The sequence below is a fragment of the Protomyctophum bolini genome (genome assembly GCF_963924005.1).
Source record: "Protomyctophum bolini genome assembly, chromosome: 20".
Lineage (NCBI taxonomy): Eukaryota > Metazoa > Chordata > Actinopteri > Myctophiformes > Myctophidae > Protomyctophum > Protomyctophum bolini.
In genome coordinates this window covers 13,363,845-13,389,431 of record NC_137881.1, presented here as the reverse complement: position 1 = coordinate 13,389,431, position 25,587 = coordinate 13,363,845, and the positions used below count along the sequence as shown (strand labels likewise).

Genomic DNA, 25,587 nt, shown 5'->3' with positions numbered 1-25,587 from the left:
TATACCGTATAGCTCTATTGTTGTTGTGCTCAAATCCCAGCTGAATCCTCGCCCTCTTGTGTCTCTCCCTCTCAGCTTCCCTATAATAATACTTATAGGGCAGTTGTCTGCCCAAATCCACTCTGAAACAATAGGCAACAAATACACACTCGTATACTAGGCTGGCATAGTTTGATTAGAGACAGCGGCCACAGCTGCTCGCTGGTGTAAAACCAATTAAGCAAAATGCCACATAGACTTATCCGCTGTTCCCTATCCAAGTGTACATGTGGCACAACAACACTGGCACCATATTAATCTCCAGCGCCACGTTTTGTTGGCAGTAATAATTGGAAATAATTCCTAAGTGGCCGTTGGAGTTACAAACGAGGAGATCTGTGCGTAAAATAAATAAGTCTACTTGTTGCCAGAGCTTATGACTCCAAAGCTGTTCTCTTATATTCCTTTAGTGTGTGTGTCTTTTGGGCAGTGTTGCCAAGTCTTGTGAGAGACATATACTGTAAGCCAACTGTTATGTCTCACTGACAGCTGTTTGATGGTGCTGCGCTCATTGCATATTCCTGTGTTGCCTTGTGATGATTGGGGGGATTATCTGGGATCTAGTACTTCAGTCTGATATACAACAAGATGATGTGATGCTGCTGCTTCTGCCGTTGTTATTATATTTACTCTGAGTTTGAAAGTAAAGAAGAGTTGTGTTAACCTGTGTCATGGTCCACTGATTTACAAACACAATACCAACCCATCTCCAAAAACAAGCACAAAAAAGCCAACTCTTAGCAATAGAAATAAGCCAAATCTTCCCTCGCAAAGAAGAGCGGGCGGCTCTTGTTGTTCCGTCTGAAACTGAAAGTACTCACAGCCCCTGGTCTACCGAGGCCCACAGATAGAGCCTACTACTACTAGCGATGCGATCATTGTTTTGTTTCGCGGGAGCTTGAATTCATGTTTTTTTAGGCTCCGATCGTGGTACTTCATCTCATTATGAGCCATAATGTCACTAAAGACGGCGTGCGTGTGTGCACGCAGGGATTTTGGCTGTTTCTGACATGGACGCTAGCGGTGGCTAGTGACAAGGCTAATATATAGGCTATAATATATTTTTTTAAACTCTGGATTAAGGCTATAATTTATCAAATCTCGGGATCTCGTCCCCGGCTACCTGTGCATTATTAAATTAATCTTGGGATCTCTGTCTTGGCTAGAAATTTAAGAGAGGGGATCTCTCTCTCTCTCATTATGAAGAGATGCACTGACGCCGATAATCAACCAACGAGGCCGTCCGATTAATTCGACCCCGTCATGATTGAGTGGGAATGGGGCGACAATGCGTTTTTTGAGTGGCACATAATTGGATGCAGGGATTTCCGCTGCCATAGCCGAGTCCCCATTGATCTGGCCATGTATTGATCTCACTTATTACAGCTAGGGCGTTCGCACTGTTTACGCATCCGTTAACTCATATGGTGTGTGTGTGTGTGTGTGTGTGTGTGTGTGTGTGTGTGTATGTGTGTGTGCGCGCGCGCGCGTGTGTGTGTGCGTGTGTTATGCTGACGAGGCCAGAGAGGGAAGCGTCAATGTTAATGAGTTTCTTTTACGTCAATTCCATTGACTCCATACATACACATGCAATATATTCCATTATGGAGAGAGTCGTCTATTCACATAACACTCTCTCTCTCTCTCTCTCGTATTCCCTCTTATATAACTGAGATGGGTCGCGGAACCAATTTTTATGGGTTGCGATAAAATATCCCCCTTTTTTTTCTAACCAAAGACATTTTTAAACATTTTTCAAGAGAAATGTAAAAGGAATTCTGTGCTCCATACCATGGGAAATATTGAGCACCACTTCAGAAAACTGTCATTTTGTTTTTAATTTCGACGTCGGGCCTAAACGGGTTAACGTTTCAATAGTTATAGACCTCTATCTAATCATCTGGGCGTTGCTGCCAGAGCCTGGGCCACGACCCAGCGGGCTATGCAGTTCCATAAAAAGTCTCATTTTAATGTGCTGGCCTAGCACTCCGCTCCACTCCGCTCACTGCTGTGACACTGTCTGTTCCAGTTCACAGGTCTTATTAATGCAGTCTCTTTGATCCTCAACTACCGTACTTTCCTTATTCCATTTCAATCTAGGGTAGAGCTCCTTGAAACGGGTGGAATATGGTTTCAAAATAAACATGCACGCAAGTGTCCTTCAAAACAGTCCGAGGCACACACAGCCCAGGGTTTGTATTAAAATGAAAGGCGCCTCAATGATGAGGAAATTTGTGAAATGGTCATTTTAAATACGTGTTTAAAATACAAATAAAATGTAAATGAAAGCCATTTCAATTTTGCACAAACCTATAATCTCAAGACATATTTTCGATTTGTATGAAAATCCGTCTGCACACGGTCTAAGAAAATCCAGTTAGTAGCTCTTGGAGGGGGGGCACCCAGGGTGCAGGCCCTTGAGCATGCTGTGCGTTACCCAATCAAAGTGGAGTGAGTGGGGGGCCTGGGGGCACTGAGAATTGCTGTGGGGCTTTTGGAGATTATTGCCCACCATTTGCCGTTTTACCGAAGGTCGTCAGTAATCCGAACACAATGGACACTTTTTCGATGTCTTCATTCGTGTTGAACCGTGCTTGAAGACATGGAAAAGTCTCCCATCTGGAACCACGGCATAATTTTCACCGACGGGTGGAAAAACCTCACATGTCCAAAACTGTCTGCGAGCAACCCAATGGAACTCGGACCATTGCCACGTCCGGGGAGTGCTTTCGCTTGTGAGCAAAACAGTTGATCAATTTGGCTTGTTCAGAGAAGCCAGCTAGGCAGACGGACACGCCAGAACGCTGCTCTAGCAAGTATAGGTACCTCAAACGAAAGGCGCTGAAGAGAGCTTCAAAGCTGATAAGCTATCAGCGTTTAATTTACGCCTCTCCGGCTGATCAGCATCAGCGACTCGACAACACAATCACGTTCGAACCAAGCATTAGAGCACTTTTTAACACCTGCGGTAGCTCACAGAGGCGATGCGCGTCGTCGGCGAAGCTGCAGTTATCTGTGAATCTGCTCATCTGCCAACATGGAGAAAATCATTCCTGGCCAGTTGGGTCAGTTGGAAATTCTGCATATCAATATCGTTAAGATGCCGTTTATTTTTGTTGTTGTCGTCGTCTGTATTTACCTGCTGTGTATTATTCTTCTAATCTTTCTTGTATTTTATTTTATCTTTTAATGTCATTTTTATCGCTGCTTGATCGTTCATCGCTGGCACATACTTGGATTAAATATTCATTTCTCCAGGCCTCCAAGAAGTAGCTGTTCGTTATCTCGACCTAGGGTGGCTGCACGCACATCACTTTTAGATTGTTGTTGTACCAATTACCATATTATATAGGTATACGTTTGTATTAATATCAACTGAATGGTGTACATATAGCAACAACAGAGCATCAGTGTGCTGTGCACACACACTGCAGCCAAATTAAACTGTCATCCAGTCGAGTTGTAATAGAGTTACAGATTATAAATGCTAAATTCGCCCCGGACTGGACTGGACTGCACTGCAACTCACAACTCTCCATCATTTAGCTGGGGACCACCTGGAACCGCCTCAAGGACCACTGGTGGTCCCCCGACCAACTGCTTGAAAACCTCTGCTGTAGAATAACAAAAGAGGGAGATGGTGACTTTGTTGCTCCGTCTGAATGGTGCAACGTAAGCCTGTGTTCAGCTGGGTGGGGTGAGCCTGGGTCAGGAGTCTAGCAGCTTGATTTTGGACAAGCTGCAGCTGCAGATAGAGAGGACTGACTGACTCCCCCAATGTAAAGGAAAGTGCAGTAAATCGATATACAGCAGGAAATGTAGTAAAACAATCTCCAGACAGACCTTTAAACGAGAGGAAAGTTTTAAATTTGGCAGCTGGCTCTGAGTCTATATACTGTAAGTAGGAGGAAGCAGCGATACCGTCCACAACACAAGTTTGTGTTTATTCGTCTCTCTCGAATACAAGGTGAAGACAATGTTCTTTTCTGCATATTTGAGAATAGAGAACCTAAATCGTTATCTTAAGCCTTTTGATGAAATCAGAGGATAAATATGTTTACCTCCCATCATATGAAGCACCCGTAGCATCACCTACACATAATAATAAACCATATCTGTGATGCTCTTCTAAACAAAACTTTTTGCTGACTGTTCCGGAGGGGCTTTTTACAATAGTAATTACTTTTTTTTCCTCTTTTTCTTTGTCAAATTCTCGGCAGTTAATTGAGGCAGCTGGTAATCGCTCGCCTGGGCGACTCCACGCTTCAGAGACCTCGGGAGAACAAGTACAAAACGTCTTGATTGTTCATTTCTGGCCGTGGCCTCGAGAAAATTGAAGTGGGCTGGCTTCCTCTTTTCTACGAAGGACGTGTCTGCAATTCAAAGGTGTATTGATATTGGAGTGCGGCTACGCTGATTGTTGTAGCCAGGTTACCCTTTGCAGAGCCTTGCATAATACCAATCCTAATGAAGTCGCTAAATACAATATGCAAAGCGCCCCATCACGCATCGCAGCCAATTTACAGTATACTCGAAGGACAGAGGAAATGTTGTGTTTTTTTCTTTTCCACACAGAGATGCAACAGTCAATGTTTGAATCGGGGACCCCCCCACACAAGCACTTGCTTGGGGTTCAGGGGTAGAGTGGCCGGATGGTAACCACAAGGTTGCCAGTTCGAACCCGGGCTCCCCCAGAGTTAGTGTCGAAGTGTCCTTGAGCAAGACACTGAACCCCTAATTGCTCCTGATGTGCTGGTTGGTGCCTTGCATGGTTTCCACCGCCATCGGTGCTGTGAATGGGTATCGGTATGTAAAGCGCCTTGGATAAAGGCGCTATATAAATGCACCATTTACCATTTGCTTGTAGGAGTTATAGAATGTGGCAGTCCCCTTTCAGAGCGGCCCGCAGGAAGAGAATTCCCCATTCATTGTTTCCATAGATAAATATTGTCTCCTCTTTCTTATTATTATTAAAACTTCTCAGGTTGAGAACTACTGAGATACAACATGAGTCACAGCAGTCATTTGATTTCTCCTCTCTCTCTCTCTCTCTCTCCTTATCTCTCTCTCCCACAATTTGGCTCAACTCCAGACAGCGGGCTCCCTCCATGAGATAGGATCTAAAAAGCCTCTCGTCAATAAAGCACAATGAGGCTCTGAAGTGAATTCCTCTCCCTGTTCAATCACTTGCTCCGTCCGTCTGAGCGGTGCTGCCTGCGTCTCACAGCCCTCTTCGTCTTGTTCATTCTCCTCTGGAGGACCACTAGTATCTCCTCCTCCTCATCTCCTCTCGCTGTCCTTTCTCTGTCCGTTGCTCCCCCTCCTCCCCCTCCCCTCCCCCATCCTTATCCTGACTGCAGCCTCTCTCTCTCTCATGTGTTCCCCCTGCAGTCCCAACACTAATCATCTCTTTTTGTTCTACCTCCGTCATTCTCCCCAAACGCCAACAATCAATGTCTCTCGCTCACTCTTTTTTCCTCCCTCCCTCCCTCCATCGAGTCCTTCCTTCCTTCCCTCTCTCTCTCTCCCCCTCTCTCTCTCCCCTGTCTGTATTCCCTATACCTTCCTTCCCTCCCTCTCCTCTGTCTATTCCCTCCCTCCCCTCCCCTATCTCTCTCTCTCTCTCTCTCCTCTGTCTGTCTATTCCCTCCTCCCTCCTCTCCCCCCTCTGTCTATTCCCTCTCATCCTGCTCTCATGGGGGTCGTTTAGGGAGAGATAAAACCTGTATCAGAGTGTCTGTCCACAGAGAGTCTGGCCTGCAGACACGTAATGATCCAGGCAGTCTCTACGCACGCACACACACACAGCACAGTGGCCAGGGAACATGAAGGCACACACATGCAGAGATGGGCAGCATGTGCACACACACACACACACACACACACACACACACACACACACACACACACACACACACACACACACACACACACACACACACACACACACACACACACACACACACACACACACACACACACACACACACACACACACACACACACACACACACACACACACACACACCCACACCACAGGTAACGTGTACGGACAAATAAATACTGCCATTTACTCTCTCTCTCCGTCAGTCTCTAACAGGTCCAGGAAAGGGGCGGGGCCGGTGCTTAAAAAGCACCGTAGGGACTCGGTGGAGCAAAGAGCAGTGAATGTGTTTACTGTAAAGACAAAGAGGCGAGAGGGGGGGCTGGGGAGATGGTCCGATACAGGGAGGGAAGGGGGGGAGAGGTGGGCTTCAGCTACGACAGTGGTTTACAACCAGAGGTTGGGAGCCCGTTGTGACTAAATAACGACCACCAGCCTCGTTAAAAATGTTAATGTTCTCTCGAGTCAGTGTCCATACCCGAGGCGGGCTTGGCGAAAGGGCCTTTCTGTGTGGAGTTTGCATGTTCTCCCCGCGTCCCCTATAGGGTAGGTATACCCTCACAAAAAACATGCAGTAATCCTGGTCTCTAAACTACCTCCCCCTGGCCAGCCGGGGAAGCCTGATGGAGGTGAAAGGGAACTGGTCGGAATAACGTGTTCCTTCCACACGCTACGTTCAACCAGGGAAACTCCCCCCTCAGGTGAAAAGAAGCAGCTTGGACAAACATTTTACATTCAATTAACACAGGATTTTCCAATCTACCACCAACATAAGTTGTCCATTTGAATAATAATATTACCCTCTCCACTCTCCACTTCTCCTCTTCTACACATGTCTTCTCGCCAAGTAAGATGTAAACATTGAGAACTGTTTTGACGTGAGGGGAGGGGAGGCGGCTATCAGATCAGAACATTTTCTAACGGCGAATAATAATAATACCACCGTCGATCCAGAGCCATAGAGTAGAAGAGTTGTGACAAGTCAAAGATAGTAGAGAGATGGAAGATGGTGTACTGCAGTGACAGTGTGCATACCAGCGTCACTGACAAGCAAACTTACGAACTACAGACTGGCAGCCAAGTAGCCTAGCATCCTACCAGCCTACATGTAGGCAGAATGATGGCACCCAAATAAGCCAAAATCCTACCAAACGCATCACTATGCCCTCCCCCTATATGATTCGTATGATGAATAGCGAAAATAGCCGATCTACAAAATGGTAAATGGTGCATTTATATAGCGCCTTTATCCAAGGCGCTTTACATAGATTGTGCATTACATTCACCCATTCACACACACATTCAGGAGAAATTCAGTGTCTTGCTCAAGGACACTTTGACATGACTTCTTACATAGTGAACTTCTTTTTACATTTTTGAAAGGTTTAGAAAATATGTAAATAACAAGTATGTCACAGATTCAACTTTCTACAGTGTGGATGAAAGGGTCCATTGAATGGCAACAGCTAGGTTCTTTAGTGGGGGGGTGTGGGGGGGATTGCCGTCAACAAGAATTTCAAGGTTCATATCTCCATTGATTCCAAGAACTTCACAGATAAAGCTTCCATACGCAAGACAAACTGCATCCCCAGAAAATGACCCGCTTTCCTGTCTCTCCCTGGAATTATACCAGCACTTTGACGCCATCGGATAACATTTCTTAGAATCTTCGCACCCAAACATATTTGCTTTCCTGGTTTTATATGCCCCTACAGAGTGTGTGTGTGTGTGTGTGTGTGTGTGTGTGTGTGTGTGCACATACTTGCTTCTGTGCATGTGTGCAATTGTGCAATTGTGCATGGGCGTGTGCCGTGTGAGAGAGAAAAAATTAGAAAGATGATACATTTCTGGGAGTGAAACCCATTTTAATTTGAACAAAAACAAATGAGTAACTCAGATAAATATAGTCTGTCAGCCTAAACCTAACCCATTTTGATTAAAAAAAGGCTTCTAAATCCTGACAGTTTTCTGAAAAAACTATGTTTTTATGTCAGTGGTTCTCAAACTTTTTCATGTCAAGGACCTCCAAGATTATATATGTATTTGGCCGCCGACCCCCATCTGAAAATATGTTGTTCCAGGGACCCCCCCAGAAGCAAATATTTGAGTTAAAAACGTTCGCTCTAAAATAATATATATTCAAAGATTTGTGCCACATTTTCACACATTTTCAAAAATAGCAGATCTGCTATTTTAACATACTAACATCATACTGCTTAAAACACCAAAAGGGGATCCCGCCCAAAATGGGTTTTTGAACAAAAACAAATGACACGCAGAGTAACTCAGAGAATTATATCATCCTAAACCTAACCTTGCAAACACACACAATAAGGTACAAACAAATCCTAATTATTCTCCACTCTTAATCTCTATCTCTAACTAACAAAACAGGATTTATACAGAAAGCCGGCCACTGTACGTGGCCCAGTGCTCTCACATTAAAAAAATAGTAAAGGACTCAAAACACAAAGAACACAGAGTGCATGTTGTGTGGGTGGACAGCATTACCACCGGGACCACAGGTGTTCAAAGGTCTTAACATCCCCCGCCAGGATTCATGTATTTATTTATCGCGCATTGCCAAGGTTTTTCCCCTATCCATAACCGGATGTTACTGATAGGTATTTTTCTTTTGTAGATCTGTTATTTTGGTGGATGACGGTTCTTGTGATCTATGACCCGGTGTCCCCTATGGTCTTGCCGAATTATGGATAATAAATTGCCCTGTGACTGACATTTGATGTCACGCTGTCCCACTGACTGTAAAATAGTACACTGCTCTCCTATAGCTAGCGTTGGTAGATAAGAAGTGTTTTGTTTCCATTTGCCATAACAGCCAGCTTCTGTGTTTCTGCCCTTGAAGTTAGTATTCGCTCTAACAGACTGCAAACTGCACTCAATGACGTTATGCCCTGTCCCCCGGTTCCACTAACTGATATTGCATGTCCGGACTATCTCTGCCCTGTGAGATAGTTCCTGTATGCAATATTCGTGACGTCTTGCATTATCTGTCCATTTGCAAACAAATATGTTTTTTGACCTTGTTGTTCAACACATTTTCCGGTGTATTGATTACGGTATGCTATATTAACCATGTTCAATTTGGACATGGTCAGAGATCCTTGTGGAAACGCTGTCCGGATTACATGCCTTATTCTCTCCCGGTACAATGGTAAATATATCTGATTGAACCTCCTTCTAGCTCTGCTTGTCTGAAATTGTCTTCCTTGTGTCTGTCAAATTCATTCTAAGGTATTTTGGTTAACTCTGTAATACTCTGACTTTTACTCATTATAGCCTAAAAGGTTTTTATAACCATTTCTGTAAAGTTACCTGCAGCCTTCTGCTTCTATTCCAGTGAAGAGTATTTTATTGTAATTAGATTACTTCCAAAAGTATTTATACAGTTATACAAGGCCCATTATTTATTAGACCATTTGATGACATTTAGCCTCTCAGACCGAAAGCGCAGAATAAATTGTTGTTGAATAAGATTTTGTCTACAGTTCCATGCTCTCATTAGGAGAGATAACAGGTACGTAATGCAGACGTTTATAACAATAATTTAACTCTTGGGAGCGAAAAATTAAACCAAATGGACCCGTATGGGTTCATTTTACGCTCTCAAGAGTTAAAGATCTAATAAAGAGTCCATTTGGTTACCAACTCCATCATTTAAATGGGGACCACCTGGAACCCCCTCAAGGACCACTGGTTGAAAACCACTGCCGTAGTACAGTAGGATATGTGAAAGGCAGTGTGTGTGCATGTGTGCGTGCAAGTGTGTGTTTGTGTGTGTGTGCGTGCGTGTGGACACACATGCATGAATGGTCAGATCTTAAAGAAGCGAGGCCTTTGTCCAGTGAGTGACTGCATGGTGGCAGCTGCAGACGGCATGCTTTAATGACAACTTGACAAGAAGACACATTTCTGTATCAGATTGCAGCTGCTGTTCAGATAGCTGTCTGCTTTTAGGGATGACCCCCCCCCCTTCCTTGTGGTCAGATTACAACAGTAGCTCTATATCCACTATGGACATGACCATCGTTACACCTTTGTTAACGCAAAGACAAAAACATAATTGTCCCACGATTTTGCAACCCATTTTTTTCCCACCCAGTGTCAATTATCTGATGTAATCCTATGAGTGTAGACCCCCCCCCCCCCTCTGTATCTGTAACAGGGGGTTACAGATACAGAAAAGTATACTGTGTAAACTAAGGCACAGCAACACTGTCAAATTCAAAGGGAACTCAGAGAGAGATATTACCAGTGCAAAAAGCACTATCGATAATGAACAACAGTCAGCAATACTATTATATATCGCTTCTGTCGGGTTACTTTTCAGGATTGCAAAAATATCTTAAAAGTAGCAGATCTACAAGCTCAGTAATGATATGCAGGTTGTCTCCAAAATAATAGTATAATATAATCTATGAATGCACCAAGTCTCTGTGTGTAGGTCTGTACGTCTGTAATCCACGTAACTCCAGAACCGTTCGCCCCACCGACTTCAAAATCGACACACGCGTTCCACACCCCCACAGGGAGTGCAGTGTCCGGTGTCGAGTCCATCGGACTCACGGTTGTCCAGAACCGCCACATAAAGCCTCTGCCCGGGCTCTGTACAGGGCCCCATCACAACACTCCATATTTGGGCATGCCTGACACAGAACTCAATACTGTATAATGGAATAAAGGGACACAGAGAGACAGATACATAAATCTCCATATATGGGCATAAAATGGACAGAGACAGATGGGTAGAATGGCCACTCTGACACGGGAACCACAGGTATGGATCTCCAACTTCCATCGTTAGCGACTCGGTGCTCTACAGCCGGGCACCGGTCTAGTACAGATTAATGTTACCATCAGGTAACCACTTAAACCCTCTAGAGTAGACGTAGATTTAGCGCTTGTAGATCTGCTATTTTTGGCTAATGGAGAGAATATGGATGGTGGACTTGATGTTGTTAAAGCTTCATGTTGTTGATGCTACACATGTTTTGATGTGGTGGGTGGGGGAGTGGGGTGGAGTAGGGTAGGGTAGGGTGGAGTTAGGGGTATTAGATGGCATGTTGTGGTTTTGCCCATAGCTCTGGGGCATGGGTGCTGCAGACAGCAGCTTTGTGTGTGTGTGTGTGTGTGTGTGTGTGTGTGTGTGTGTGTGTGTGTGTGTGTGTGTGTGTGTGTGTGTGTGTGTGTGTGTGTGTGTGTGTGTGCGCGCGCGTGTGTGTGTGAGCGCACTCAAGTGTGAGAGAGCATCTAAGCTGAACATAGTGTATTGTGAAAGATGGAAAAAACATATTGCACATGATGTCACCTTGCCCCCTCTCTCTCTCCCTGTCTGTCTGTATCTCTCTCTCTCTCTCTCTCTCTCTCTCTCACACTTGCCCCCCCGGTATTCTATTGCGGATTGAAGCTGCTATATCATATATTTTTTCATCTCATATTCTTCCAAACACAACAGAGCACGAGTCACGAACATGGGATGGGATCAACAGTCCTGGAACCATATGGGAGGGTGTGTTTGCGCGTGTGTACATGTCGTGTGTGTGTGGGTGTGTGTGTGTGTGTGTGTGTGTGTGTGTGTGTGTACAGTAAGACTACACAATATATCGTTATTGAACATGCATGTGTGTGTGTGTGTGTGTGTGTGTGTGTGTGTGTGTGTGTGTATACAGTAAGACTACACAATATATTGTGTGTGTGTGATCGAGGTATTGAATATGCACAATATCAGTATCGCAAAAAGACAACGGTATCGTAATATAGAAATATCATCAATCAATCAATATGTCGATATATCGTCCACTTCTAAGGCCAGCAACACCCCTCTGTTTTAGCCTGTGCCCCTCGGAAAATAAACCACCACTCCGTTGCGTTGTTGTTAATGTTAGCCCTGCATGGTCCAGTGCGTTAGCAAACTCACTAACACACTTTTTTGAATAATGTTTACGTGCACGCGTGTGTGTGTGCGTGCGCGTGCTCATTGTTCCGAACAGTAACAGAAGCGGCACGGGGTCATGCAGGGTCTCGGGCTCAGGGCTCAGAGGTCAGGGGGCGGGGGGGGGGATGACAGGGTTATTATGGAGGCAAACATCTGCCTCTGCCCTGGAGGAACCTCTAATAACCTCATTAGACTGGAATCAGCACTGTGTGTGTGTGCGTGCGTGCATGTGTGTGCGCGTGTGCGTGCGCATGCCTGCATGTGTAATGACTGTTTCTATGAGGGTTCAAAGTAAGTTTGTGGGAAATAGTGTCGACAATAGCTTTTCTTTTCATGGAATACAACAACATCTAATTATCCATCCATCTAGCTAGCTATCTATCTAAATCCTTCCTTCCTACCTTCCTTCCTTCGATACTCACGTAACCAGGCACACACAATCGAAAGAGAAAATTATGCTTAGTTACAGTATTGTACAAACTCTCTTTAAAGAATTTGTATCTGGCTCTCTCTCTCTCTCCCCCTCCCTGCCTCGCTCTCCCTCCCTCTCCTAAATCAGTCCGTTAACAGAGGGATCACATTTCGTCCCTCTATGCTGTCATATCTTCACTCGATCGTTAAAGAAACCTAATCAGGCCTTTTTAATTAAAGAGCCCATGCTTACCAGAGAGAGAGAGAGAGAGAGTGTAGTTCTGGCACAGAGCAGAACTACACGCACTGCGAGAGGAAAGAGAAAGTATAGCGGAGCAGAGAGGACAGGACAGGACAGGAGGTGATCCGAGTACACGACAGGAGTCACACAGGTGACGAGAGGAGAGGAAAGGAAAGAAGAGGAGACCAGATAAGAGAGGAGAAGAAGAATAGGAGGAAGAGGAGGAGCACAGACTAGGTGGGTAGAGGAGGAGGAGGAGGCACAAGGAGAGTGCAACAGGGGACACTAAAAGGGGACAGGAGGGGAGAGACAGAGGGAGGGGGGGTGGGTTTTAGAATCGTGTCTGTCGACTGAAAGCCACTTAAATCCTTTTCTTATTAACTCTCAATGATACCTGATCTACCTCCGTCCCGTCGAGCGAGCGCACGCACGTGCACACACACACACACACACACACACACACACACACACACACACACACGCTATAAGATGCAGCTCCTCTTACCCCTTAAGAAAGGGGAGCGGTAGTTCCTACTGCCAGCCAGGCTCCTTTGTGCCAGCGGCCTCCTATCTGCGGCTAACATCAGCCGTGGCCTGGTTTGGTCTTTAAAATTAAGGGTGCTGGTGCTGGTATATAGGGGTCTTTAGAAGGGTGCTGGTGCTGGTATATAGGGGTCTTTAGAAGGGTGCTGGTGCTGGTATATACAGTAGGTAGGAGGAAGTTGCAGGATTTTGGCGGAAGTGTGATTTGTCAAAAGAATATCATATCCGGGGGGAAATACATCTGACGGACACTGCCAGACACTTCCGCCGATACACTCCAGGCTGTGACCAGGCTTTTCTCTCTGCCTTAGGTTGTGACCAGGCTTTTCTCTCTGTCTTAGGTTGTGACCAGGCTTTTCTCTCTGTCTTAGGTTGTGACCAGGCTTTTCTCTCTGTCTTAGGTTATGTGCAGGCTTTTCTCTCTGTCTTAGGTTGTGACCAGGCTTTTCTCTCTGTCTTAGGTTGTGACCAGGCTTTTCTCTCTGTCTTAGGTTGTGACCAGGCTTTTCTCTCTGTCTTAGGTTGTGACCAGGCTTTTCTCTCTGCCTTAGGCTGTGACCAGGCTTTTCTCTCTGTCTTAGGTTGTGACCAGGCTTTTCTCTCTGCCTTAGGTTGTGACCAGGCTTTTCTCTCTGCCTTAGGTTGTGACCAGGCTTTTCTCTCTGCCTTAGGTTGTGACCAGGCTTTTCTCTCTGTCTTAGGTTGTGACCAGGCTTTTCTCTCTGTCTTAGGTTGTGACCAGGCTTTTCTCTCTGTCTTAGGTTGTGACCAGGCTTTTCTCTCTGCCTTAGGCTGTGACCAGGCTTTTCTCTCTGTCTTAGGTTGTGACCAGGCTTTTCTCTCTGCCTTAGGTTGTGACCAGGCTTTTCTCTCTGCCTTAGGTTGTGACCAGGCTTTTCTCTCTGCCTTAGGTTGTGACCAGGCTTTTCTCTCTGTCTTAGGTTGTGACCAGGCTTTTCTCTCTGTCTTAGGTTGTGACCAGGCTTTTCTCTCTGTCTTAGGTTGTGACAAGGCTTTTCTCTCTGCCTTAGGCTGTGACCAGGCTTTTCTCTCTGTCTTAGGTTGTGACCAGGCTTTTCTCTCTGCCTTAGGTTGTGACCAGGCTTTTCTCTCTGCCTTAGGTTGTGACCAGGCTTTTCTCTCTGCCTTAGGTTGTGACCAGGCTTTTCTCTCTGTCTTAGGTTGTGACCAGGATTTTCTCTCTGCCTTAGGTTGTGACCAGGCTTTTCTCTCTGCCTTAGGTTGTGACCAGGCTTTTTTCTTGGCAGATGAGTAAGGCTGGGAGTCTGGGACTGTGGCTAAACACACCTAAAGGCTAAACGCATCTTTACTAGAGCAACAATTGGGGATCCTTGACATGAAAAGGTGTGAGACATTTCCAGCCAACCAAACTATGTAGAGTGTATACTACTATAGGACTGCTATAAAAACAGCTATAAAGCAGAACATCAGAATGCATTACTGTGTGTGTGTGTGTGTGTGTGTGTGTGTGTGTGTGTGTGTGTGTGTGTGTGTGTGTGTGTGTGTGTGTGTGTGTGTGTGTGTGGGTTGGTGGGTTTTTGTGTAAGCGTTTTAAGTGCATGTGTGTATTTGAGCTTCAGTTGTGTATGTATGTGCGTGCGTGCATGCTTGCGTGCGTGTTTGTGTTATCCTACTGAAGCAGTACAATCCCAGCTGTTCTCTGGCTTTTAAATATGGTGAAAATCTAAAATGAGCTGATTTATTTCGCCTCATCTCTCTTACAGTCAGCAATGACTTAAACCCCATGGACAGGAGTCCCCCAGGGCTCTATACATGAGATTGTAGATCTGCTATTTTTCAATAGCTAAATTATTAAATAATATCTAAAACACCAAAATGGGTTCCCTCTCAGAATGGATTAAATTGCGTTCTGCAATAAAAAAGGCCTATACCTCAAATCCGAATGTTAAAAAACAAATTGCCCATCAACGCACAATAATCGCCCATAATTGTCAGTGTGTGTTCTGTTGTTAGCAGAGCTTTTAAGACGTTTTATCGCTCTGCCTGTTATAGCCTGTTTCCCACCACGATGTCTGTAGAAATTAATTAATTGCTGTTTGTTGGTTTTTCTTTCTCGGTTTTGTTGGCTTTGAGTTTGGAAATTCAAACAACCTCAAGTTAGTAATAATAATAATAATAATGAGCTCGGATTTATATAGTGCTTTTTTTAAGTAACCAAAGTCGCTTTGCACGAAAGAATAGATCGTTAAAAGGTTAAGCAACAGTTGAGAGTAAAGATTTAGAACGTTTTGTTTCATAATAACTACATTTCCTAAGATTGATTGATTGATTGATTGATTGATTGATTTACCACTGCAAATACACATAACCCCATTAAAATCCGGGGGAAATCGTCGACTACCTTTTTTCACTGACGAAACTAAATGGAAACTAAATTAAAACTAAGCTATGGTGACTAAAACTAAATATATTGACAATTTTGTCAACAAAAACTAGACTAAATGTTAGTATGGGACTAGTGGACGAGATCCAGTATAAGTCATTTTTCACTTGGTTGCATGCCGAAAATAGTAGATCTACAAGCACCCAAAACAGAGCAGATATGCAAGCTCACATAATGCATACATCACTTGCACATCTGCTATTTTTGAAAAAAAGATATATTGAAAAGTCTGGAAGGCATGAGAAAGACTGATGTATAGAAGGCATTGGTGGAATGGCCCTCAGGTCTTAATGGCTCACGGTAAGCTGCCCCGCGGGCAAAGGGTTGCATGACTCATAAAGCATGGAGCTTCTCCAGTCAAAGAAACAGTTAGTCTACAAGCCCTCAGGGCTCCTGTTGCACGTGATGACCCCAGAGGGTAAAAGAGCTTGACGCTGAACATTTCCTGGCTTTAGGGGGCTCGTTTCACCGGCGTTTGTCACACATTTTAATGTCACCGACCCCCACATTAATATGTAATTTGCCCCCCAATCTGAAAATATGTTGTGCCATGGAGTGACCCCCATACAAGATTATTGTTTTCTTTTTCAACATGGTTTAAAAATATAGCCGATCTACAGGCTCACATCACCTGGCATCTATATGCGAATAGCTAATGTATATAAAATATTATTATTTTTGCCCGTTCGAGCAATTCACGTCTTTGCTCTAACCATCCAAGTCTGAACGCACCTTTTGTCCTCACTGTGGGGAGTGGCGCATGTTCCCTGTCCTCTTGTACACATGCAGATCAGGCATTCAAATGCTAATCTTGTTTTCACCTGCCAGGTATAGGGTGTTCATACAGTACTGTACTGTGCTTATAGGCTTATAGGGGCGGGGGGGGCATGACGATTATAAAAACATTTTGTCTCTGCGTCCCGGAACGGAACACAGTGGTCCTTCGGGGGTCCCACTGCTGTTAACACACCTCGGATAAGAGAAAACAACCGTTACTTGACGGCATAATAGGAGCTGTGCACACTGGCATGTGACTGGGGGGGCGGGCTATATGTATGTCACTGAAGAGAGACGTCAACCCACTGCCATGCAAGTGAGGGGCCACAGGGGGAGAGAGAGGGGCTTGGAATGCAGCGTTTGGCTTGGCGTGGGTCAGGGTGACGGGGAGAGTCATGCGATCCGTGAGCAGGAGTTGATCTGTAGCGTGTGCATGGTCGGTCGGTTAGGTTTTAGTCATATTTTAGTCATCTTGAAATGTTTTAATTTTAGTCTACTTTTAGTTTTATTTTGTCAGGTCGTTTTTGGCTTATTTTACACTTGGTTGCATGCTGAAAATAAGCTTGTAGATCAGTTATGAGTGCAAACCAAACATAAACTGTCTTTTAGTTTTACTGGATCTCAGTCAGTCCAGTCCCTGGTTTTTATTTGTTGACGAAAGTGTAGATATAGTTTATTGTCAGTGGGAAAAAAAAGGTATAGTTGACAGACATTTTCTCGCCATTAGTCATCAGTCGACGAAATTAAACCCGGGTCGGTCAGTGCATTATGGCTCGTCATGACCGAAGTGAAGCTGTAATGGGCCGCCTGTGCGGAGGCGGGGTTTTGTTGGAGCTGCGGAGGAGGAGAAAAAACACACTGAGTGAGGTGAACCAAACGCTGTTAATGGAAGGTATTAAGGTAATGAGGCCTTCAGCGCTCGCTGTGTTATTAGCCCATTCTGAACGGGAACCCCTTTTGGTGTGTTATACTTTAGCTATTGAAAAATAGCAGATCTACAAGCTCGTACGAGCTTGTAGGTCTGATATTCTTTTTTAAATCGTGAAAATGTGGAGCTAATTTGGAATATATATTCTTTCAGAGCGAACATTTTAAACTCAAATCTTTGCTTCTGTTGTTCGCTGGAACAACATATTTTCAGATGGGGGTCGGCGGCAAAATACATATAATTCTGGGGGTCCTGAAATAGTTTGAAAAGCACTGACATAGAAACATATGGTTTTTCAGGAAACTGTCAGGATTTAGAAGACATTTTGTAGAATCGTTCCCAGGTCTAAACGGGTTAGCGTGCAAAAAATGGGGAAAAAAATCCAAAGCCCGGTGCGGGTCCACGCCAGGCACGTGCACACAGACCACAAAGGGGGCTTCAGACCCTGCCCTTTTAGCAGTCTGTAAAAAAACTGCCCTCTCCAGTCCAGACCATGGGCAGCATTTGGTGAAAGAAATGCAAAAGGACCCCACTTTCCTTTCCATGCCGTACCCGAAGGGCAGCATTCAGGAGAATTGTCGCCTTTTTTCCAAACTCTCCTGAACGCAAACGCAGCATTTTGGGTGGAGAGAGAATTGTCGTCTGAGAATTATCGTCTGCCCCAAAAATAGATGATCTACAAGCTCTCAACGTGTCGCGGTGCGACGCGTTGTTGAGCTTGTATAGATCAGCTATTTTCTCTATTTTTGACCAACAAAAGGTTTTAGAGAATTTCAGCCCCTACTGCCTCTCTGACATTCTCTGCGCGTCCGTCCCTGCATGGTCCACGCTCACGCCTCCCACCTCTGTTCGGACGCAGCAATTGCTTTGTTGAATAAATCTTTGCCTCCCTCGCTTTCATATTCACCTTTTGTCTCTCTCTCTCTCTCTCCACTTGGTTGCACCTCCACCTCCGCCTCCTTTCATCTTTCCCTCTCCACCAGCCTTTCTCCTCGTGTTCTCTCCCTATAATTCCTCGCCTCTCTCCCATTTTCACGGCCCGTTCTGCAACCAGCTGGTCTCCTCCCCCCCACTGCCCCCCCATCCCCCCCCCCCCCCCCCCCCCCCCCTGCGCACTCTGTCCATTTCTCTCGCTTATTATTATTACACCTCCACCTGTCCTCTTTTTCTATTCTCACTCTACCTCCCGTCCGTCCGTCCGCCCACCCACACTCCCTCCCTCCGTCATCCCCTTTTGTGACGTCTGTCTGTCATTTGCATATACCAATATAGCCGCAGCCAAATACATTCAAAGTTGAGGGCCCTTGTTGGCACGCAAAGGTTTGAAAATCACTGCTCTATAGCTTTGCATTTGTCCAGTCCCATTGTTTGTGAGTCCATCTCACTTCCCCCCTCTCTCTCTCTCTCTCTCTCTCTCTCTCTCTGTCTCTCCCGCATAGTGTGAAGCTCTCTCACTCCTCTCTCCTCTTCCTCCTACAGAGGCAGTGACACAGACAGACGGTCAGTGAGACAGACGGACGGACGGACAGGAGCATGTCTCAGAAAAAGATCTTCCTGGCGGTCGTGGCCGTCAGTACGGTCAGCCTCCTGCTGCACCACGGAGGTCACCTGAGCTGGTGAGTGACCGCACTGACCGCACACGCGCGCATACATACATACACACGCATGCATGCGCATACACACACACCTGAGCTGGTGAGTCACCGCACGAACACACACTTACAACCTGGGCAACCTGACCCAGAAGAAGAGAGACCCCTTGGTACTATACCTGACACACACACACACACACACACACACACACACACACACACACACACACACACACACACACACACACACACACACACACACACACACACACACACACACACACACACACACACACACACACACACACACACACACACACACACACACACACACACACACACTCATCTTATACATCTGCATAACACTATAATTGCCATGTGGGTGGGGAATGAAATGTCCTGTTATCGTGTTGTTTGTAGTGAAATGAACTTTCACGCGGCAGATCGAGGCGTCGTTGTTCTAATAGCTGCCAGATATGGAGATGTGAGAGAGTTCCTCTCGCAGGATGCCGTGCTCCTGTATAAGGTCCAGGGACCAATTATAAAAGAGAGAGAGCTTTATAGAAATCTGACAGGCCATTGCTCTGCCGCTCTTTCATCGTTCCTGCTTGGCTAATGTCTTCTTCCTCCGTCCTTCATCTCTTTTCCTTTTGTCTGCATTCCGTGGGCACTTCTCTGCATACTAATTGTCCTCTTCTAGAGTCTAAAACCATCATATCTTTCCAACTCCTTATTTCTCTCGTTCTCCTTACTTCTCTGCATACTAATTGTCCTCTTCTAGAGTCTAAAACCATCATATCTTTCCAACTCCTTATTTCTCTCGTTCTGTCACGGTAGCAGAATGAACTGAACCCAAAATGCAGAGCCCACAAGAAAAGTAGTTTCAAAATAAAGTGATTTGTTAAAGCAGAAAGTCAGCTTAGCTTATACCATCAAAATTCAAAATAGTATTTGCAAGCAGTAACTCGGGAGAGCAAAAAAGGCCAAACGTTTAAAAAAGTACAAAGCAGAAAACTAGGAAGTCCAAAAAGGAGAAACTAAACAAAGCACAAGGCAAAAAAAATACAGGAAGTCCAGAAAATGCAAAAACCTCACGGAACGAGAACCACTAGGTACAGTAGGATAATACAGTAGATCACACCCAAGTTGAGCACCTGACAATGACTTATGTTCTGACAGACTGAGTGAGTGAGTGAGTGAGTGAGTGAGTGAGTGAGTGAGTGAGTGAGTGAGTGAGTGTGTGTGTGTGTGTGTGCAATGAGTCCTTAGAGTATATATTAATAGAGACGGCACTGGATTTCTCCTTCCATCCACTTGCATTAAGTTGCTCAAAAGCTCATGAGGCGATTTCACTCCTCCTTCCGGGTAGGAACAGAGTGCGTTCTGGGATTGATTGGGCCAAACACATGAACGCGCTGGCCGCTGACTATCATTGCACGCGTTCAGCGTTCACGTATGAAACAGCGTTCACGTGTCATCATGAACGTGTGCAATGAGTCAACCGACCAGCGTGTAACGCGTTCATGTGTTTGGCCCAGCGCTGCAATACCAAATTCGGTTTCCTCCGGGTGCCGTCTCTATTCATATATACTCTAAGGTAACTACTAGGACTGGGAGCTGCCCAGGTGGAAGGACAGACAGAAGTGGGCAGGGGGAGAGATACAGAAAGAGGGAAATAGCCAGGCAGAGAGCCAGACCATGACACGTTCAGTTTCTGACTGTTTAAAAGAAAAAGTAATATCGCCCATCTCTGTTAAACTCTCGGTTTTAAAAACAGGTTCTATGTTTTCGGCATCTAGTTTATGCTGCTCTCTCTCTCTCTCTCTCTCTCTCTCTCTCTGCTTGCTTAGCAGATGCCTCAATTATAAGAAATGCAGATGTATTATAATTGTATTATAATTAAAGTGTTACTTTTCGACAAGCTGAAACGGCGTGGTGCCGTGCACGCTTAGCCGACACACCAAAAGTCTGTCTTCAGACTGGGGGTCCGTGGCCAAATACAGATAACTGTGGGGGTCCTTGACATGAAGATGGTTGAGCACCACTGAGTATAGAAACATAGGTTTGTCAGAAAACTATTAGGATTTAGAAGCCTTTCTTTTCACAATGGGCCTCATGACTAAATGGGATAATGAAACCCTCTCTCTCCAGGACCATGGAGGCTCTCCACCTGGGCTGCCCGGCGCTGCGCTCCCACCCCTCCCCCGGCCTGAGGCCCAAGCACGCCAACGTGGCCTTCCTGAAGACGCACAAGACGGCCAGCACCACCATGCAGAACCTGCTGTTCCGCTTCGGCGAGCGCAACAACCTGACGGTGGCGCTGCCCGTGCAGGCCTGCGTCCACCAGTTCTGCTACCCGCGCGCCTTCGCCGCGCACTTCGTGCACCCGCACACGCTGCCCGCCAACATCATCACCAGCCACATGCGCTTCGACCGCGCCGAGGTCGGGATTAGTGTTGATTACGTTTATTCATTATGACAATGTTTTTTTACATGTACAGAAAATACACGTTAAAACACCCCTTTTGGTTGTTTTAAGCATTGTTATACTTTAGCTATTGAAAAATAGCAGATCTACAAGCTCATAGCGCGGCACTCGATTTGCTATTTTAAAAAAAATCTTTGGGGGTCCCTGGAACAACGTATTTTCAGATGGGGGGTCCATGGCCAAATACAGATAATTCTGGGGGTCCTTGACATGAAAAAGGTTGCAGTCTGACATAGAAACATAAGGATTTTCTTAAAACCTTTTAGGATTTAGAAGACACATTTTTTTTAATCTCACCTCAGGTCAAAATGGGTTTAAAAAAAAGTGATGAGCTGGTACAGTTTTAATGTTTTTGGGCAACTCATTCCACTTTACTTACTCACTTATTCCGGACGGACAGAAATGTGGACCTCTATGGGGACCTACCACGGGTCACGGACAAAGTCAGAGAGAGAAGGATGAGGCTGGCAGGGCACTGCGTCAGGCACCCAGAACCTGAGGCAAGTAAATTGAGCCTATGGGAGCCAACCCAGGGCAAAGCCAGGAGGGGAAAGAAGCGTACCACCTATATAGACGTTCTGCGGCGCGACAGCTTGGCTGACAACACTGCAGAGCTCAAAAACCTGATGTTGGATAGGAAATTGTGGAGGGCAGCGATCCAGGGATCCCATGCTGATATTGGTTAGACCTCGAACTCTCGCAGCAACTAACTGACTTTATTCACTATACTTTACTCTACAGGTGGCGCGCCTCATGCCCAACGACACAGTCTACGTGACCATCGTGCGCGAGCCGGGCGCCATGTTCGAGTCTCTGTTCAGCTACTACAACCAGTACTGCCAGAGCTTCAAGCGCGTCCCCAACGGCTCGCTGGAGGCCTTCCTGGAGGAGCCGTGGCGCTACTACCGCGCAGACGAGAAGGACTCCATGTACGCACGCAACACCTTGACCTTCGACCTCGGTGGCGACAAGGACCGGCCGGCCATGGACCAGGCATACGCACGCGCCTTCGTGGCGGAGGTGATGATAGCAATGATAATGATATGATAATATATAGTACTTTATTGTCAGTTTGTTGCACTGAAATGTGTCTTGCGATCCAGCAGTGTTGTTTTTTTTACAGCAAATTTGGAAAACTAAGTCATTAGTCTCTTCCGATAATATGGTGCACCCCTGACTCAACGTGATCTTTGATAATATGGTGCACCCCTGACTCAACGTGATCTTTGATAATATGGTGCATCCCTGACTCAACGTGATCTTTGATAATATGGTGCATCCCTGACTCAACGTGATCTTTGATAATATGGTGCACCCCTGACTCAACGTGATCTTTGATAATATGGTGCATCCCTGACTCAACGTGATCTTTGATAATATGGTACATCCCTGACTCAACGTGATCTTTGATAATATGGTACATCCCTGACTCAACGTGATCTCTCTCCTCCGCCTGCAGGTGGAGCGCTCCTTCTCGCTGGTGATGATCGCCGAGCACTTCGACGAGTCCCTGGTGCTGCTGCGCCGCCTGCTCTCCTGGGACCTGGACGACGTGCTGTACGTCAAGCTCAACATGCGCACGCCGGGCTCCAAGCGCAGCCTGACGCCCGCGCTGCCCGCCAAGATCCGCGCCTGGAACTGGCTGGACGCGCGCCTCTACGACCACTTCAACGCCTCGCTGTGGCGCAAGCTGGCGGCGCTGGGCCCGGCCTGCGTGGCGCGCGAGGTGGCGCTGCTGCGGCGCGCCCAGGAGCGGCTGATGCGCGGCTGCTTCGGCGGCCGCATGCCGCAGCTGCGCTCGGCGGCGCAGATCAAGAACAAGGACCTGCGGCCGTGGCAGCCCAGCGCCAAGGTGGACATCGTGGGCTACGACCTGCCCAGCACGGCCAACCTCAGCGGCGCCCAGGGCGGTGGCGGCGGGGGGCCGGGGGGGGCGGGGTCACCGTCCGCCGTCCAGCAGCAGGAGCTCTGCCTCAAGCTCATCATGCCCGAGGTGCAGTACACACGCAACCTGCTGCGCTCGCAGTCGCTGCGCTACAGGCGGAGCTACCCTCTGCGGCCGCCGCAGCAGCCTCCCGCGCAGCAGACCGCCATGCTGCGCTCCGTCCTGCCTCGTCACCTGCAGGTGGGGGTCCACCACAGCCCCCCCGCTGCCGCGCCCCCTCCCCCACCGGGAGGGCAGGGGGGGGGCTCCACCAGCACGCCACCGCAGCCCGCGCAGGGGGGAGTCCCCCCCCAGCAGGGTCGGACCACCCAGCTTAGATCGTCACTGCAGACCCAGGCCTCGTAAAAAAAAAGGCTGGACAACCAGACATATGAACGCAGCGGACTGAGACTGTAGGTATAGAGAGAGAGTGGACAGCAGACTGCAGCGTCCTATAGAGACCTCCTTGACGCCTTGGGATATACGAGGCGCAGCCATGGGGTTTTTAAAGGGTTGTAAATGTTGGGAGTTAGAACGTTGAATGTCTGTCGTCTCCTCTCTGTCCACTCCGGTCCTGAGCGAGCAGGTTTTGGGACTTGGACCGAACATCGGGCCCTCTTTCTTCCCTGTGGAACCGTATCTGGGGCTCATATCAGGACAGAATAAAACTCTTCTGCCTGTGGAACCGTATCTGGGGCTCATATCAGGACAGAACACAATACGAGGGCATGACAATGACAGAAAGGTGGACCTGCTGGGACAGAGCTTTGAATGCACATGTCAAAGTCCAAACAGCGGAGGGAGTGGGAATGGCTCTTTTGAGCGGTTGAGAGGTTGTCTGAGACTTTGAAGCATGGCTGTGTGTGTGTGTGTGTGTGTGTGTGTGTGTGTGTGTGTGTGTGTGTGTGTGTGCATGTGTGCATGTGCGTGCGTGCGTGCATATGTGTGCGCGTCCGTCTGTGTGTCTGGGGCTCAATTGCGAAGTGGCAAAATCAGGCCCATTGTAAGAGACAGAGTGGGCTTTGTGCGTGCCACACTGGACAAGTATCATGTTTCTGTCTCATTCGTTCCCTCTCTCTCTCTCTCTCTCTCTCTCACACACACACACACACACACACACACACACTCACTTTCATTCTATGTCTCTCTTCCAAACATATGCCACTTTAGGTCGTTAACTCTCATCTCTTTGCCCTCTCCTCATTATGTGCACCATTTTAGGATGTAATTTAAAACAGAAAGACACACGCTCGCTCGCTGCGAGAAAAAACAACACGTTAGAAAGACAAACACAGAGGATACGGCATGCAGATTTATACGGGTTGGTACGTCGGCCCCCGAGAGAGAGAGAGAGAGAGAGAGAGAGGCAGGCAGGCAGATGAGAACAGGCGAGAACAGTGAGAGAGAGAGGGAGGAGGAGGAGGAGGAGGAGGAGGAGGAGGAGGGAGACAGATGGGACAGAGTGAGCGGAAAATAGATCAAAAATAAGCAGAAAGGAGAGAGAGGAAAGGAAAAGGGGGGTGTGGGCGGTTGGGGAGGAGGAGGGGGGTCAACCTGAAGACGCTGTTATACGGCTGTGTAAATCATGCTGAGTGTGAATGCACACACACACACACACACACACAGAGGACTCTGTCTGTCAGACCTTTGAATATCTCACTCTTATATCTCTTCTCTCACTCCTTTCATGCCTCCTAGAAGTCCTCCGGTTCAGCGATATAGGTACACAGAATAACTCTGACCCCCCCCCCCCCCCCCCCCCCCCCCCGCCGCCGACACACTGCCGCCCCCTCACCAGGCACGAATAGAGCAATCAGACACTGTGTGTGTGTACGCGTGTGTGTGCGCGTGTGTGTGCGCACATTTGTGTGTTATGGCAATAAGATATCTAGTCACATCTCTTATGGCGTGGATGCCATTATTATTCCACCAGCAAGCCAACCCTGTAAGATAATACGCACGCACACACGCACGAACGCACACACACACGCACGCACACAAGCGCGCCAAAAAACCAACAACAACAACGACAACCGTAGCAGCATTCTGGACCAGACCGGCTCCGAGACACTGAGCACAGCCGCAGCGAACGAAGCAGTTTGAATATTTAATCACTCACGGTCTCAAGGCGCCTCTTTGGACGCTGGTCTCCGGTTACACCGCGCAGGGCAGGCAGCAGCCACGCTTTCATTAGGAGACCACGGAGCGCCATGCCATGCCATGCAATGCCATGCAATGCCAGCGTTCTTCTGAGATAGAATGGGCAAGATAGAATTTCCTTTTTTTTATTTCAGTTTTTAAATCTCTACTCACTTTAAAGCCCAAACCACACCAAAGGGTCGGGTTGGGACAAAACTGTTTCAAAGGTAAACCACACCA

At 46.9% G+C, this 25,587-nt stretch overlaps 1 protein-coding gene across 1 annotated transcript in view; it reads left to right on the top strand.

Moving 5' to 3' along the window:
• Nucleotides 1–24,593, top strand: part of gal3st3 (galactose-3-O-sulfotransferase 3) — a 45,126-nt gene extending 20,533 nt beyond the window's left edge. The window contains exons 2-5 of the mRNA XM_080792123.1: nucleotides 18,684–18,820; nucleotides 20,948–21,239; nucleotides 22,026–22,304; nucleotides 22,744–24,593. Of these exons, the coding sequence (XP_080648249.1) occupies nucleotides 18,738–18,820; nucleotides 20,948–21,239; nucleotides 22,026–22,304; nucleotides 22,744–23,574 (1,485 nt within the window). The 5' untranslated portion in view covers nucleotides 18,684–18,737 and the 3' untranslated portion in view covers nucleotides 23,575–24,593. The remainder of the gene's footprint in view (nucleotides 1–18,683; nucleotides 18,821–20,947; nucleotides 21,240–22,025; nucleotides 22,305–22,743) is intronic.
• The last annotated feature ends 994 nt before the right edge of the window (nucleotides 24,594–25,587 follow it).